This window comes from Sceloporus occidentalis, unplaced genomic scaffold (assembly GCF_023333645.1).
Source record: "Sceloporus occidentalis isolate IW3139 unplaced genomic scaffold, rSceOcc1.0.p SCAF_13, whole genome shotgun sequence".
NCBI classification, from domain to species: domain Eukaryota; kingdom Metazoa; phylum Chordata; class Lepidosauria; order Squamata; family Phrynosomatidae; genus Sceloporus; species Sceloporus occidentalis.
In genome coordinates, this window is record NW_028316993.1 from 3,107,197 (window position 1) to 3,124,983 (window position 17,787).

Here is a 17,787-nt window from a genome sequence, read left to right on the forward strand (position 1 = left end):
CCGCCCCGCCGCATTGCCTCGCATGGAGCTCCCCCCTTCTTCCCCAGAAAAACCGTTGGGTTACCGAAAACGCTGCAGTTCGCCTCTGCTTTCTTATTGGCTGTTCGGAATGCCCATCATTAGAATGCGAACACTGATTGGGCCAAATGTCAACGGAACGCCTTCGGCTTTTATTTGTTCCTCTTAAGGGAGGGCTCCTTTGTCTCCCTTCGTTTCATATTATTGGCTGGTTGAAGTGTCTGTCACACTGTTCCCTGAAAGCCATTGGGCGACGTCATTCCTCCCTATCTCCTCAGTTTAGGCCAATGGGATTTCAGAGTTCTCAAATAAAACAGAAGATTTTTTTAAAATTATCCCGCCCCCTTCTCCAATTGTCACTCAAAGGCCAAGAAACTCCGCCCACATCAGCCCAATAAAAAGCAAAGGCTCATGGGAGATGTTTGTGAGTTCTGTCAAAGAGCAGAACCTGGTTAAGAAGTTAAACCCTGGTTAAGTCGCAAAGGGCTCTGGGAATTTCCCTCAACTTTGGCCAAGGGAGGCCAAGAGCCATTGTTGCAAAAGCATTATGGGAGCTGCCCAGAACTTTGGTCAACAAAACAGTGGTTTCCAAACTTTAGTTTTCCACAGGTTTTTTGAACTTCAACTCCCAGAAGCCCCAGGCAGCTTGGTAAACAGTCAGGAATTCTGGGAAATGAAGTCCAAGAATCCAGACAGACAAAGTTTAAGTGTCATTGATCTACACTGTAGAAACAGTGCAGCTTGACACCATTTTGCCATTTGAAAACTGAGGCAGAGGGTATTTAGACTTGTATTAGGACTCCTAGGTTTTAAATTATGGTGATGGATGCATCTACACTGCAAAAACAGTCCAGTTTTGACACCAGTTGGGTCCAAAACACACAGTAGGAATACTCCAGTTTGAGACCGCTTTAACAGCCCTGGCTCAGTGCTAAGGAATCCTGGGAATTGTAGTTTACTGTGGCACCAGTGCTCTCCGACAGGGAAAGCAAAATGTCTCACCAAACTACAGCTCCCAGGATTCCCTAGTATTGAACCGAAACAATTAAAGCAGTCCAAAGTGGATTATTTCTGCATTCCTGAACTGCCATGGCTTGGTGCTGTGGAATCCTGGGATTTGTAGTTCCTTGTGGCACCAGAACTTCCTGACAGAAGGATAGGTGCCTCACAAAACTACAATGTCCAGAATTCTACAGCACTGGGCTTTCCTAGACTTCAGTCTATTCCTCAGATGTTTTGGAGGAAGGGGATGTTTCAGAGATGTTTCCCTCCATCCATCCCGGTAAAAAAGCCTTTTGCAGCTGTGGCCTGGAGCTGCCTTTGTAGAACGCAGTCTCTCCACTTGTGGTTAAAAGGGGAGGAAGCAGCAAAAATGCTCCACTGACCTTGTTGGCGTCGAGCATTGCCACTTGCGTCAAACTTTCCGCTGCTCTTGGCACATATATGCGCATGCTCCCCTCCCAAAAAACCCAGCCATCGAGGAGTCTCTTCCTTTTTGCATCACGCTTCCTGAGTCTCCACGTTACAAGAAGCCAAAGGCTTTCATGGCCGGCATCCATAGGTTTTTGTGGGTTTTTCGGGCTATGTGGCCATGTTCTAGAAGGGTTTATTCCTGATGTTTCGCCAGCATCTGTGGCATGCTCTGAAGATGCATGCTCTGAAGATGCCAGCCACAGGTGCTGGTGAAACGTCAGGAATAAACTCTTCTAGAACATGGGCACAGAGCCCCCAAAACCCACCAAAAACATTACAAGAATTTGCGTGAGACCATGCTTTCCAAGCAGATGAAGCAAACTGTACAGTGTAATAATGCACAAAGAACAGGGCTTGGTTGTCATTATGGCTTCATTCAAAAAGCCTGCATCTTTGGCTGGTGAAGGACAGAGGTTGGGGACTGTTTTGAGAGATCATGGTTCCCAAAATCCCTGGCCTGGCTAGCGCAGGGTGACCAGATGTCCTTGCTGCAAAGGGGGACAAAATAATAATAATAATAATAATAATAATAATAATAATAATAATAATGTTAATTTCTGCAAGCCCTGCTCATGCGCAACCAAGGTCAAAACTTTTCTGCTTGCAATGCAATTCGGTCGAAATTTCAGTGCTGATGCGCCAGTGTGGATTTCACCGGTCCAAAGGTGCTCCTGCGATTTAGCAGATGGATAGGAGGAGGATAAAGGAAAGGTGCGTTGCCCTCTCCATCGTCCCCTCTTTCCATCGCTGGCGCCATGCTTTCTCTTCAGCCCCCTTGCCAAGTTCAAAGATTAGCTGACTGAGCAAACTCCATGTCAGGGAGGGCAGGAGGTAAAGCTTTGATGGCTGGTGGAACATTAACTCCTGCTAACTAGTTTGGCTGCTTTTCCACCCCTCGAGGCAAGCGCTCTTCACAAATAGTGCAACTCGCACAGATCTCCTTGTGCGTCGCACGTCGGAACTGAGACAATGGCAACGCCATCAATGTGCCCCAATGCTTGTTGTTGGGTGCCTTCGGGTCGTTTCCGACTTATGGCGACCCTAAGTCAGACCCTATCATGGGGTTTTCTTGGCAAATTTTCTTTAGAGGGAATTCGGCATGGCCATCCTCTGAGGCTGAGTGTGTGTGACTTGCCTAGCGTCACCCAGTGGCCAAGCATGGATTTGAACCCGTCTCCAAAGCCACAGTCCAGTGCTCAAACCACTAGGCCACACTGACTCTCCATGTCCTAGATATAGACCCAGGCAAAAGCAAACCGCTGCCACATCTCCCAGCTTATCTTGTCCTTCCGCACGAATAACTTTTTGCTATCTTGTAGAGAGATCTTGTAGCACCTTTGAGACTAACCAAGATAAAGAAGTTGGCAGCATGAGCTTACGTAGACTTCAGCCTGCTTCCTCAGATGCGTTTACTAAATTGACTAAACGCATCTGAGGAAGTAGCCTGAAGTCTACCAAAGCTCCTGCTGCCAACTTTTTTAACTTCACTTAGTCTCAAAGGTGCTACAAGATCTTTCTACATGCTGATTCTGCAGACTAACATGGCTATATCTTTGCATTTTTGCCATCTTGACCACTTTCTGATGCCACTTGGCCGCACGCATCCCGGTTTTCCCCTGTGAAATGTTGGAGAGTATAATTTTGGAGACTCCACTTCTCTGGCCTCTTTCCTCCCCCACATGCTGCCTTTTCATATTTGGTTTGGACCCGACCCAAAAGGCCTCCTCTGCCTTTGCAGCTCAGCCACAAGGCCTTTTCGTTACAGCAACTGGCAATAGGAGAGCCATTGCCAAGGTGTGCCAATCTCTGCCCACTCTTTTTCTCCTATGCCAGGCTTTTCATGGGGCATAAATGCCCCCCCATAGCTGCTGTTTTCTCCTCTCCAAGGAACACAACGGCCCCCGAAAAGTGGCATGGTTGAAACCCTTCACACTTTGCTACCCTTTGGACTCCCTGAGTCCAAATTCTTGAGCCTTTTCCCCCATTACACTAAAAGCAACAAATGTGAAAGCTGGGGTGGAGGGCAGCTGTCAAAGGCAACCGTTGGTTCGGTGTATAATTTTAATTTCAATTAATTTTTTTATAGGAGTGTAGCCTTTTCTCCCACGGCTGGGTATGATTCAGTTTTCCACCGAGACCTTGAGCCTGCAAAGAGGCACATGCTGGGTTCGGCAAGGAGCCTCCTCCGCAGATGAGGAATGCATCCAACACAAAAGCAAGGTTTGGGGGAGGCTGGCAGGACTGAATGCCTGGCATTGAAAAGCTCAAAAGGCACTACAAAGGGTGGTGGGAAACACACACAACCACACAGGGCAAAAGATGAGATCCTTCAAGGTGCAGAGTTTGACACAGATTGGGGGACAAATGTTGAGCAGCCCTACAAACCCATCGCTGGGATGCTGAGGACTAGGAGACTGATTTTGCAATTTAAATACACATTAGGGTTGACTGGTAAGATAAAGGTTCCTGTCCGTTTCATGGTTGTATGAAAGGGGAAATTTCCACAGGCCTTGTTTGTCGCACAACGTCTAAAACTGCATCTTCTTCACAGCCATTGCCATGATTCCTAAACCTTGCTCTTCCAGGTGTTTTTGGACTTCAACTCCCAGCAATCAGGAATTCTGCAAGCCAAAGTCCAAAACATCTGGAAGACCAAAGTTCGGGAATCACTGCATTAAAGGGACAGGAGCCCATGTTCCTCATTTCACCCGGCAACTCTAACCGTGGCTGCATCTACACTGCAGAATTAATGCAGTCTCATGTCGCTTTAAGTGCCACGGCTCAATGCTATACAACTTTGGAATTTGCAGATAGGCGGTTTGAATATTGGACTATGACTCGAGAGACCAGGGTTCGATTCCCAGCTCGGCTATGAAACCCACTGGGTCACCCTGGGCAAGTCACACTCTCTTGGCCTCAGTGGAAGGCAATGGCAAACCTCCCCTGAACATATCTTGCCAAGAAAACCCCACGGTTTGCCTTAGGGTTGCTGTGAGCCAGTAGCAATTTTAAGGCACACAACAACAACAAAGAAAGAAATATAAGTTAGACCGGTAGGATTTCTGCCTTTACATAAAGCTATCAAATCCGGGAATCTAGACGGGAAATGCAAAGTATAGGAGCCCCAGGTGTTGCCGAAAAGACTGCATGCTCTCCAGCCTCACCCTTGCGCACCTGCGGGTGACACAGCCCCACCCGGTTGCAGTGCGCAACGTTGTTGTACAAGGGGCAAACCTGCTCCATTCAAAGGTAGGCACAACGCCACACCTTGAACCACAACTCTCCCCACCCATATTGCACAACTCTGCTGGTGTCACATCCCCATTGTGTTAGGTGTGAGCCAAGGTTCGTTGACTGCTTTCCTAACTCGCTGTAATAAAAGAATGCAATATATATATGTATATATATATATATTCCTCCCTGAGATCCTGATTCGAGTTCTGGCTAAAGGAAGCATGCTGCTGCTCTCAACAGTAAAGAAGAGGGGGAAAAGGGAAACGAAACCGCGGAGAGAAGCACGTCCTCCTCCTGGCAGTTTCTCTCGTCCATCAGAGCAAAGTCACAGCTGGGTTTCACCTCTCAATGAAAGAGGAACCCAAGAGAGACGCTGGAAATAAAATCACATTTGTCACATGCGGGTGAAGTCAAAGGGGGAAAAAACCCAGGTCCCTCCTGCCCTGCCCCTAATGTGGATTTTACTGACAAAAATTATGCATTTTTTAAAAACACGGTTGGGTAAGAAAGCTCAGAACTACGGACATCCCAGAGGGACAAAAATAAGGACATTGCTGCCCATAAATGAGAATTATCCTTCACCAGCAGATCATTTTGGTGCTATGGAGGCAGGTGGCAAGTCCTATTACAATATCTAGGATAGGAGACCCATGCCCTCCAGATATTGTTGCACTCCAACACCCATCAGCCCAAGTCAGCATTGGAGATAATGGGAATGGTAGAGTTTAATAGCCTCCAAGACTCTCCTCCCATGTTCTAAAAACCAGCCGCCACAGCCCTGGGATGGTTTCATTGACTGGCAAACCCATGATGTGGCTTGGCAGAGGCATGGCAAGGAGAAGCAAGTGGGCATTTTTCCAGAACGTTGAAAAATTACCCTTTTTTGGCCAACAGCTCCCAGAATCCCAAACCAGAAGGGTGAGTTTTTCCACTTCGTTGCATTTGCCCCGGTTGAGAACGAAGACTAAGTGCCGAATGCATACCTGGTGTCAAAAACGTACCTGTCGGATGGGTGCGAGTGTTTAAAATTGGAAGGCAAAAAGACACGAAAAGAGAGATGCAATCTTGTCCTGGATGCAAAGTTACACACAAAGTTGTGTCTCTGAAGCAAGGATAATATCCTTTGCAACCTTACTACTCTATGATCACCTATGGAGAGTTGAATCTCCAGATAGGGAAGAATGTTATATTGAACATTATTTTCTGTCAGAGACTAGCAGCTCTTAGGGATTGATGCTGTGTTGCATACATCTCAATGTTTTTAGACTTCTTCCTAAAACACACGCACTTCATTTTCATGAAGACTAGAAAGAAAAAATCATTTATTTGTCTTAAAAAACAAAACAATTTGCTGAAATGAGCCCTTGTTTTCAAAGATAAGGGGTTCCCCTCCCCGCCCCAGGCACCCATAACCACCGGACATGTCTGAATGCAAACCCCTCCAACACCTGAAAGTAAAAGATTCGAAAGCAATTCCAGCATTAAACGTACAGTACATTTGCAGATGCAGATCGGTATCCGATAAACACACCCCTCATTTTTCTCTTGCAGGGAGGGAGAAATATCGGTTTGGGGGAAGAGAGGGGAAAATAATACACTGCCAGTGTATGCCAGTTAGCCAGCTGCAAATGTTGTATACAAAAGTACCTTGTTCTTCCCTTAAGTAATTGACAGCCCTTATTGAAGGCACGGAAAAAACCCCACATTATTTTCACACACATCATTCCCTGTCCCAGGATTTTTTGGGGGGGTGTTGGGAGTGATGTCTCGTTTCTGAGTGTTGAGAGTGATTTCAATGTGACTGAAACAACTGTACAAGGAAAAGAAAGTGGGGGGGGGGGGGGACACCAAACAGGATGGTTTGGCAAAATAAGTGCCTCTGTGTATATTACACCAATATATCATGTCCTACCCAAGTGCATAAAACACATATTCTAGTGATTGGTCTAGTGGCGTAGAAATTAAGGCATGACCCATCCAAGTCAACTATCCCATTGAGATGGATTAGTAGCCATTTTGGCCCTAGATTCTAGGGGTAAATGGTACAATGCACCAGACACATGCCGCCGCATGGTAGATTCTTATGCATCTGCATGCTTCAGGTGGTAACTTTCACACAAAAGCACTTGAGGATCTGGAGCGCAAACGACAACCTCTTCTTACCTATTTAAACAGCAGGTAAACCAACTCATCCTGGGACAAAAGAGCCCAAAGCAATATTTCTGAACTAAATCGGCTGTGACAGGGAAGAGGTGTGCCAGAAACCTGCCCATCAGAAGGAAAGAGAAGGACAGACAAACACAGGCCTCCAACCCTGCAATTCACATCCCATGCCTTCCCAAGCATGGTCCGTGTCCCACAAATTCCGTGCCGTGCAAATTGGATTATCGCAAACGCCGAAGCAGATGGTGGTCACCTGATGCTAATTCCCTCTTGCTTCGATCGGCCAAAGAACTTGAGATTGTAGGACTCCCAAATGACAAAAGCGGTCCTTTGGGAACATCAGCAAGGAGGGTGACAAAATGAGTGCATGGCTAAGCGGGCGATGGACAAAACTGATTTTCAAATATGAGAGGAATGGTTGATGAATCCTCCTTTCTCTCCCCGGCAGAAACACAAAAGGACTCCAAACAGTTTTCTGTTGTTTGTGTGCTTTTTAAAAACCTAGTTAAAGGCAGCTATGTCTGGGGAAAGAAGGGGCAACACATTCAAAAGCGTTCCCACTGGACTGCCGTACATGGTGATGTGCCAAGTTATATGTCCCATCATCCCCAGCTAATCTAAGCATTCAGGCTGGGAAGAGCTGCACTATAGGATGCTTGAGCAAAGGGAAGGGTTGGTCCCACTTTCCAAAGGTCCAGGATCTGTCTCAAAAATACCAGCTCTTGCAAGCTTGAAAAACAAATGTTAATGGGGAAGCAATACGCGCCAGAGGCGGCCACAACTTTTTGGAAGGTTTTTGAGGTCAGCTTCCGAGGCAAACCAAAGGTTCCCCATCCTCACAGCCTTGGGGTGTTTCAAAAGGCACAAATGACTGCAGAGGTGGAGTGGGAGGCAGGGGATGATACATACAGATGTCAGGATTGTGAAGAACACTCATGTGGGGGAGGAAAAAGCTTGCTGCAGATGTGACTTAAGCGGCTGAGCAGAGTCACTCCCTGCACCAAAGGATGGGGGGGAGACACTTTGTGCGGGAGATGTGAGTCACGCTTTCTCAAAAAACGATCACACCCAGGGAGTGGGCCTTGTGCGGCCGGACTTGGCTGGAAGCAGAGTGTGCCATTTCCGGACAGGGACAGTACGCGACCATGGGTCACGCTAGAAGCCCCTGGAAAAAAAGCAACCACTCCTCAGTTATTTTTCACACAACACAACAGACCTTCCCCCCCCCCCACCCCAGAAGCCTCTCAAAGAACAGAGCTTCCAAAGTTTGTATTTTGGGTCTGGGGGGGGGTTCCTTGCATAAGAGGAGTGCAGTTTGCAGTTTGCAGAGCTGGGAGAACTATACAACTTGAGAAATAAGAGGGGAGTACCAAGTGAACCAGATGGGGACCCTCTTGCATGCATTGGGTCATGCAAGAGCTCCATTTCTGTTATAATGGGGGACGACAGGATACACACTTTGCCACTGTCCCTGTGGCATGCATAGTAGCATCACACTTCAGTTGGGGTGGCAGATTTTCTCAAGGGGAAAAAAACTAACTGGGTTTGATATTAAAGGAGGGAAAGTTTGCATCATGCCTTTGGTTCAGAGAGCAGGTGGGAGGTTTCAAACCAGAAATTTAACAAGTAAACCAAAGCTGATTGATATGGCAGGAAGGGAGAGGGAAAACATAGGCATTCCCTGAGCAGATCGCTGCGTGTCAGAAGGAAAATGGATTAACAGCATTTGCGTCTTAAAATGAGAAGTTTGGAAAGTGGGGTATCTGGCCATTTTCTCCTCCTGGGTACAACTGCATGACGGCATGCCTTTGCCAAAACAGATCTCTGCTTCTTAAAAACCCACCCCAAACCCAAGGAATAAAACAGGGAAATGTTATTAGTAGCATGGTTGCCACAGAGCTTGTTTTGTTTTGTTTGGAAAGCTAACCCCTTGGTCCCTTGCCTGGGATTTTTGCTCTGACTATGGCGCTGGGAAGCAGGCATACACCCCAACACATCATGTACTATCAACTTCATGAATAAGATTAGATTTTAAAAACACACACACATAACATACCTCCACACCCACCACTTGGAAGATATCCAGATCTGCAGCTGGGAACTGAACTGACAATTGTGTGTGTGTTACCCAACACACACACCCTCCGCCTCATCAGGTAGAAGAGGGGCAAGAACTACACAGCCCTCCAGATGTTACTAGATTACCTCTACCAGCATTCCTCGCCATTAGCTGTCTTGGCTAGGGATGATGGGAGCTGCAGTTCCACCGCATCGGGAAAACGACCCAATTTCCATTCTGAGCTAGGATGGCTTTCTTTGCAGGGTGGGAGATGCGCCTCAACCCAATGAACCTGAGCCCAAGTGCCATCCACAAACAAAGGCAACAAAACGCGGAATTAATGGCTCTTTCCAGAGGGCAAAAAACTTGGCCAAGACAGGTCCCTGTGGTTCAGAGAGGTCAGAATCAATGGCTGACAGAAGGAGGGGCAGAATGGGTACAGGTTTACCTTCTTTAGTAAAACAAGAGTTTACAACAGAAAAGAGACAAAGGAATCTAGATGTGGCCAAAAGCAGAACAAACCCCTTATTGACTCATAACTCATAACCCTGCAAGCAACTGGGGAGAGGTGAAAATGACAGGAGCAAGGCAAATGGCACTGGGACAAGCCTCCAAAAGCCAGAGGATGCAGCCCAGCATGCCCCCTCTTTAAAAAGTCCCCATTTACCCATTTATACTTCAAGCGAAGGAGGAGAACTTACTTCTGCAGGCAAAGATCCCTGCTTAAGATGCAAGGAGAGGTTGCTTGCTAGCTCTCTGATGGATGGCTTCCTCATTTCCACCCATCTTGTGGCGGGGAAACTGGTTTGGCCAGGCACAGGGCATGCACATCCTTGCCTCCGCCACGCAGGCAGGTTGAGCAGGTCCAGAAATAAGAAGGGAAGCCAAGCAACGGGAGGGATGTTCCCAGCCAAGGCATTGCAGGAGGAGGCCTGCTAAAGCCAGGCATTCCAGCCGATGAACTTTTGTCATCACAGAATATCACAAGAGAAATCAATACTTTGCCCGTGGTTTCTTCCATCCACCCAGGATGCAAGAAAAGGGCAGGTAAGTCTCCACATTGGTCCCTGGAACCAATGGCAGAGAGAGGTCAGGGCTCAGTCTAAAATGGAGAACAACTTTTGGCACCCTTAAAAGATCTAACTTGGGGGGCAGGAGGAAAGCTCCAAATCAAAAATGCCCCTACAGATCCAACATACCAAGCCAACCCACCTCTCAGGGCAAAACCACCAAAGAGAGACCACAGGTTGAAGAACCACAGGTCTGGGGAGGGGATGGATGAGAGAAGAGATAGTAGGGAGTCAATGCAACCCCAGCCATCACCAGCAGCCTCCTTCTATGGGGCCAGGGCCAAGATCTTTCCCCACTTCTCCCTATCTGCATGGATCCCAAAGGCACCCCATAGGCCTCAGAAGGAACCAAAGACCTCTGGTGGATAGCTTGCCTCTCAGCCAAGCCTTTGCCACTGAAATGTTCCACTCCTGCTAGCGATTTAAAAAGAAAGGGGAGGAAAGGGGAATTGACAGAAGAGAATATATGTTCTAGGGTTCATTGGTTAGAGATTTCTTTTGTGTGCGCGCAAATTATAGAAATATATATATATATTTGTATTGCCCTAGAATTATGATTTGTAGTTGGAAGTAAGCCACATTAAACCTTCGTAGAGTCCTTCGCCCGACGTCGCGCAAGATGGCTGGACGTACCAATTCCTGTCCCTAATACGAGTGAGCCCCAGTTTCTCTTGGATCTCATGGGGTTTCATGGCGTCGGGGAGGTCCTGCTTGTTGGCAAAGATGAGAATGATGGCGTCCCGCATCTCCCGGTCGTTGATGATGCGGTGAAGCTCTTGCCGCCCTTCGTCGATCCGGTCGCGGTCGGCGCAGTCCACCACGAAAATCAACCCTTGGGTGCCGGTGTAGTAGTGTCTCCAGAGGGGCCGGATCTTGTCCTGACCCCCAACGTCCCAGACGTTGAACTTGACGTTCTTGTAGGTCACCGTCTCCACGTTGAAGCCCACGGTGGGGATGGTGGTCACTGGCTGGCCCAACTTGAGCTTGTAGAGGATGGTGGTCTTCCCAGCTGCATCCAGGCCCAGCATCAGGATCCTCATCTCTTTGTTGCCAAAGATCTTGGATAGCATCTTCCCCATGGCTGCGGGTGAGGAGCACAGTCCATACAAGGCTGGAAAGGAAGGAGAGAATGGGAGAGAGGGTTGGGGCCAAGAACACAGACATTACTATCCAGCTGAGCATGATGGCCAAAAAATGTATTAAGTTTCTCTTTTGAATTCAACGCAGAAAAATGGTCAAGGCAAGTAGAATACAGTGGCACAACTGTATGGACAAGGCACCGCTAAAAGCTAAAAACACTCATATAAATTCATGCTTCTGAGTCATGCTCAAAATGCAGTACATCTTGAAATTGCTCCTGGATGAAAGGCTGAAATCTAGGAAAAGAAAAGAAGGGCATATGGTCACCCTCTCCAACAGAGAAGGCTAAACATCTCACCAAACTACAAATCCCAGAATTCCACAGCACGGAGCCATGGCTGTTACAGCGGTGTCAAACTGTATTGATTTGTAGTCCAGGTAACACCTGGCAAGATTTAGACATGGCTGCCCACTTGGTCTTCTGCAGCAAGTACGTTTTTCTTCCAAGCGATCAAGAAGGAAGCTGACATTTTGCAAAACTGGGAGACGTAGTTCCTTTTCTCACCTGCCTGCTTTCAGGCAACGGATGCACCTGCAAGAAAAGTGCAATGGACAGGCCAATGCAAGCAGGGTGACAAATGTTTTAAAGGCTTGTTTCCCAGGCAAGCTCTCTGTTATCAAAATGGCTGGCTTCAAAAGGGAGCAGGAAGCAAGAACTAACTGGTGCTTAGAGATAGAGAGGAATCATACCACAATCACATCCAACCGCACTTATGGGTTTAAAACTGATCCGGGAGGCTGTGCAGACAGTTTTAACCACAGAGGTGCCAAAAAGCAAATAAAGATTGGTAGTTTCTGTTTTTGGCATCTTTGCGCCTTTTATTTTATATTAATTGGTGTGTTTGTGTTGTGCATCATGCGCCGTCAAGTCCTTCCGGACTTCAAGGACACAGGAGACCAACTTGCCTGTCATTTGCTTGTCACCTAGATTGCATCTACACTTCAGAACTGATGCAGTTTGACACTGCTATTAACAGCCATGGCTCCATGCTATGGGATTCTACGATGTGTAGTTTGGTGTAGCTTTCTTGGCACATTTCTTCAGAGGAGGCTTGCCATTACCATCCCTGAGGCTGAGCCAGGATTCAAACCCAGGTCTCCGGAGTCCTAGTCCAATGCTCAAACCACTGCACTGCGCTGGCTGTATTAATGTGTATATTGAATTAAATGTAGATTGCATTAATTTTATGTGTGTTGATTTTATACTGTAATACAAATGTAATTATTTGACTTTAATTTGAATTAATATCCTACCTTCCTCCCAAAACGAAGACGCAAGGCGACCCACAAGCAGATTAAGAACAGGTTACAGGTAAAAACAAACCACAAGGAAGAATTTGAAAGCACAGCTCAACCCATTATAATATTAAAGTGGAATTGGATTAAAAGCGACAAAGGAGCACAGCAAATACCTGGCCAAAGCCACTTTCCTAGCCAGAGCCAAAAGGCTGCCTGAATTAAATGTTCTTTGCTGACAGTGGGAAGGGGACCAACCTAAGCTGCATCTGTACTGCAGAATTAAAGCAGTTTGATACTGCTTTAACTGCCATGGCTCCAGTTAAAGCACCGTCAAACTGGATTATTTCTGCAGTGCGGACGCAGCCAAAGTGGTGTCAATTAATTCTGCCTCTTGCAGTATATGGGAGTATACGAAACACTGCACAGGATCAGATCACAGGCCTGCCCAGTTTAGCATCCTGTTCACCCAGTTGCCTCAACTGGGAATCCCACAAGATGGACATGAACACAATGGGACTCTCCTGCCTAGGTTCCCTGGAAATAATAATAATAATAATAATAATAATAATAATAATTGTATTTATTTGCATCCTGCCCTTTTCCCAAAACTGAGACTCAGAGAGGCTTACAGTTTAAAAGTACAATGTGTACCTTTTCAAATTGTGTGCAAAGTACAAAAGTATGTTAAAAACATACAGAAGTGATGCACTCATGATGCCCAAACTTTGGTCCTCCAGATATTTGGGACTTCAGATCCCAGAATTCATGTCTGTGGTCCAAGCTGGTAGGGGCTTCTGGGAGTTGAAGTCCAAAACACCTGGAGGAGCAACGTTTGGGAACCACGGCATCATGGCTTCCAGTGCTTCCTAATCTTTGCTTTCACGGTTCCAGGCACATTTGTATGATGTGATGTTTCTGCTGGATGTGTTTTAACTTTTGCAAGCTGCCTTGAATCCTAGACTTGGGTGGGAGGATAGTAGGATATATTATCATCACCATCATCTACAGTGGGCCTTTGGTATCCACTAGGATTTGGTTCTAATGCTTGAATCTGTGGATAAAGAAGCCGTGGATACGGAAGGCCGGCTGCACTACTACTATAGCTTCCATCATCCTCTCCTTGATGGTTGCTTCTTATCTCGAAACTGCATCATGGCCCTCGCTGCTCTTCAAACCACTTCCTTTTTAAAACTGAAATACTTTCAACGTATTTTGGTTTGGCTTCTCTTAATACTGCTTCTCAAGAACCTGCACTCAACAGTTCCACTTCCGATCTTTTCGTCCTGATCCTGGCAACCAAAACAATAGAGCCGAGAAAGGATGGAATAGCAAGGTTCGGATGGTCCATACTTTGGTCCTCCAGATGTTTTGGACTTCAGCTCCCAGAATTTCTGATCATTGGAGGACAAAACACCTGGAGGACCAAAGATCTGGGAATTGAAGTCCAAACCACCTGGAAGACCAAAGTTATGGGAACTGGAGTCCAAAACACCTAGAAGACCAAAGATCTGGGAGCTGGAGTCCAAAACACCTGGAGGACCGTTTCTGCAATGCAGATTAATAGACATGCAAAACTACAATTCCCTGAATTCCACAGCACTGAGCCATGGCAGTCAAAGTGGTGTCAGGCTGGATTATTTCTGCAGTGCGGACACAGCCTCTGCCCATCTGCCTCTGCATCACACCAGACCTCAGTGAAGCGGCCTTTTCCCCATTTCCATCCTAAGCATTATAAAATGGATGAAATAAAAACCAGATTTTAGCATCCGCTCCCAAAAGACAGACACTCTCTCAACCCACTTCTTTCCGCAACTGGCTTGGAGGGCAAAGCAGAGAGAGAGAGAGAAAGTGACCTTCCGTCCCATTTCCTCTCTCTAACTAAAGCCAAATATTACATTTTAAAAATCCAGCCAAGTTTGAAGGTCAGTCTCAAGTTTCCCGAGGCTCCCAGCATTCATTCCTGGACACTTTTCCTGAGCAAAGGTTTTTCATTCATTTGCAAAACTTGGAATTTAATTTCAAGCCCATAATGCTTAAATGAAAGGCTTTGCTGCTGGGGGAAAAAGGAGTTGTACAAGTTGTGGGTGAGTCTCGCAATTGGAATTTCGCCTCCCCACCCATTTCACCTGTTGGCGGATTTCATTTCCACCCATTCCATATATATATATATATATATATATATATATATATATATATGAGAATATGAATGAATGAGAGAGACAGGATGCATCCACACTGCAGAAATGATCCACTTTGACACCATTTTAACTGCCATGGCTCAGTGCTATCAAATCCTGGTTACTCTTGTGAGCCATTTAGCCTTCTCTGTCAAAGAGCTCTGGGGCCACAACAAACTACAACTCCCACAATTCCATAGCATTGAACTGTGGCAGTTAAAGCAGTATCAAGATGAACTATTTCTGCAGTGCAGATGCAGCCACAGACCTAATATGCAGCCACATTGCAGAATTAAAGCAGTTCAACAGCTCTTTAACTGCCACGACTGCATTGCCTAAATAATGCAGTTTGATGCCACTTTAACCGCCATGGCTCAATGCTATGGAATCCTGGGATCTGTAGTTTTGTGAGCTCTTTAGCCTTGGTGCCACTACAAACTACAGATCCCAGGATCCCACAGAATGGAGCCATGGCAGTTAAAGTGGTGTCAAACTGGGTTATTTCCATGGTGCGGGTGCAGCCTGAGTCATGAAAATATTGTGTGTGACTTTGTTTGCATCCACACTGCAGAAATAATCCACTTTAACCGCCATGGCTCAATGCTAGGCAATTTGAGGAATGGTAGTTTATTGTTGCAACAGAGCTCCTTGACAGAGAAGGCGAAAGGTCTCACCAAAACGACACATCCCAGATTTCCACATCATGGAGCCGTGGCAGTTAAAGCGGTGTCAAACTGGATCATTTCTGCAGTGCGGACGCAGCCTCGCCCTGGCAGGAAAGAGTCAGCATAACCGCAAATGGCACCATTTGAGTCACACACCAAAAGAACCACACAACTTTTTTTGCTCAAAATGGTCGCTTGACAAAAAAAAGTCCGAAGTTTGGCAGCAAGAGACGGAAAAGAAGAAAAACGGAGAGAGAAAGAGATCTGGGTGGAAAGAGTGAATCCGTGGCTTGGAAAACCAAATTCATACAAAGGTCCTCCTCATTCAAAGGAAGGAGGTCAAGGAGAAGGACTTTCCCTTTTTGCAACATTTGGCAAGAAAAGGAACAGCCGGAGCAGAACATGGCTTGCAAAAGTTGGCCTCTGAGAGATATATATATATATATGTGTGGTTTATGTTTTGTTTTAATCGAGGTAAAAAGCCATATTTGCAAGGAAGGCCTGGACATTTGTCCTTCTGAAAATCTGGAAGGGATTCGATTTCTGTCCCGGTTTTGAACGTCGGACCTTTTGGAAAATATTAATTGAATATTTAAATACTGAACATCATTTAAATGTTGGCAATATTTAGTTACTGAATATCTTTTGAATGTTGGTAATCTTTCATTAGCTTTTACCTTTGCTTCTCAACCTTTTTGGTCCTTTTTTGAGACTTCAACTCCCAGAATTCCTGAACAATAAGCACAGCGACTGGGACTTCTGGGAACTGTAGTCCAAACCATCTGGAGGCCCAAAGGTTGAGAACCACTGCTTTAGAAGACCCTTTGCTATACATACGCCCCTAAGTTTTTACCCTCGACTTATCTATGGGTCATAGCAAACAGACTTGTTGCAAGTCACACTCTCTCAGCCTCAGCTCCCCAAAAAACAAAACACTGTAGAAACTTGCCAAGAAGACCGCTGTGATAGGGTCATCACTTCAGGGTCGTCCCAAGTTGGAAACAACTTGGAGGCACACCGCACACAACACACAACAGCCACATCCCAGGACTCCATAGGATGGAGCCATGGCATCTAAAGTGGTGCCAAAAGCTGCATTGTGTGGACGCAACCAAAGTCTCTCTCTCTCTCTCTCTCTCTCACACACACACACACACACACACAACACATGCTTCAGGCTGCAGGGGCAAACTACAAATCCCAGGACTCCATAGCACGCAGCCATGGCACTTAAAGCGGTGCCAAACTGAATTATTTCTACAGTGTAGATGCAATCGAAGTCTCACACACAACACATGCCTTCAAACTACAAATCCCAGGACTCCACAGCATACAGCCATCGCAGTTAAACCAATGTCAAACTGCATTATTTTTACAGTGTAGAGGCAACCGAAGACACACAAAACACGTGCTTCCGGCTACAGCAACAAACTACAAATCCCAAGGCTCCATAGCATGCAGCCATGGCAGATAAATCAGTGCCACAACTGGATTATTTCTACAGTGTAGATGCAACCAGAGAGAGAGAGAGAGAGAGACAAAAAACACTGCATCCACACTGTAGAAATAACCCAGTTTGACATGTTTTAACAACAATGGTTCCAATCACTCCTGACTGAAACCAGTTAGTCTCTGGGAAACTTTCAGGGCCTAAATTGACCCAAAATTGTCTTTTTCCCCCTTTAAAAAAACCCAAAAAAAGACAAGAGAAGCTTTATTTAATTTTATTCTAATATTGTAATAATTTAATTCCTTTTTAATGTACTTCCCCCCACCCTATGTTTTTTAATTGTACCTTTTTTTTAAGGTTGTGAAGCCACTCTTGAGTAACCCAGTTCTGGCAAAACTGGGATACAAATAAATACAATTAATTAATTAATTAATTAATTAATTTTCTCAATTAAAAATATTAAAAATTTTTAAAAAGCTCAAACTCACCTTGTAAGAAGAAAAAGGAGGGAGAGTTTTAAAATATATGTGTGTATATATATATATATATATATATATATATATTAAATAAAAGCAGGCACAAAATTAGAGGTTTATATCCCCCTCTTTCTTCCTCCTTTTCCCTTTGATCTTCCTGGAGGGTCTCCTTCTGGGCTGAGATCAAAGGCGCGCCTTTCGAACGTTGGGAGAAAACTTTCACTTCCGAAGAGCGTGACGTCACAATAGGGGGGCTTTGATCCCGGGAGCCTTCCTTTCCTCAACGTTCCAACGCTGCTCCTTGCTTTTCTCTTTCCAAATGCAAGCCTTGCAAATGCAAGCTGCTGCTGCTGCAATCACCGCCTTTTTTTTGCTGCCTCTTTCCTCCTCCTTCTCTTGCTTTTACTGGTTGCAAAGTCATCCGTGGGGGCTTCTTCTTCCTCTTTTCCTTGCCCCCCCACTCTTCCCACTTGCAAGGGATCCCCAATTTTTTTAAAGGGGGGTGCAATAAGGCTTGCAAATGCTCAGCTTTGCAAAAACCCCTCTTTGCTTCTCTTTCTGCTCCTCTGACTTGGGCCTGTCCCGGAATAGGAAAGGGCGCGGACCGTGGGAGGGGGGGAAGC

At 46.0% G+C, this 17,787-nt stretch overlaps 1 protein-coding gene across 1 annotated transcript; it reads right to left on the bottom strand.

The window, feature by feature from the left end:
* Window positions 1-6,030: 6,030 nt before the first annotated feature.
* Window positions 6,031-17,787, bottom strand: LOC149304573 (ADP-ribosylation factor 6-like). The gene is made up of 2 exons (XM_089478223.1): window positions 17,177-17,787; window positions 6,031-11,128 (listed from the first exon to the last, which is right to left on the bottom strand). Exon 2 carries the CDS (start codon window positions 11,094-11,096, stop codon window positions 10,569-10,571), a length of 528 nt encoding a protein of 175 aa, XP_089334349.1. The 5' UTR covers window positions 11,097-11,128; window positions 17,177-17,787; the 3' UTR covers window positions 6,031-10,568.

Bases quoted from the DNA above. Each gene is read 5' to 3' on its own strand.
- LOC149304573 (XM_089478223.1), bottom strand. From the start codon at position 11,096: ATGGGGAAGATGCTATCCAAGATCTTTGGCAACAAAGAGATGAGGATC.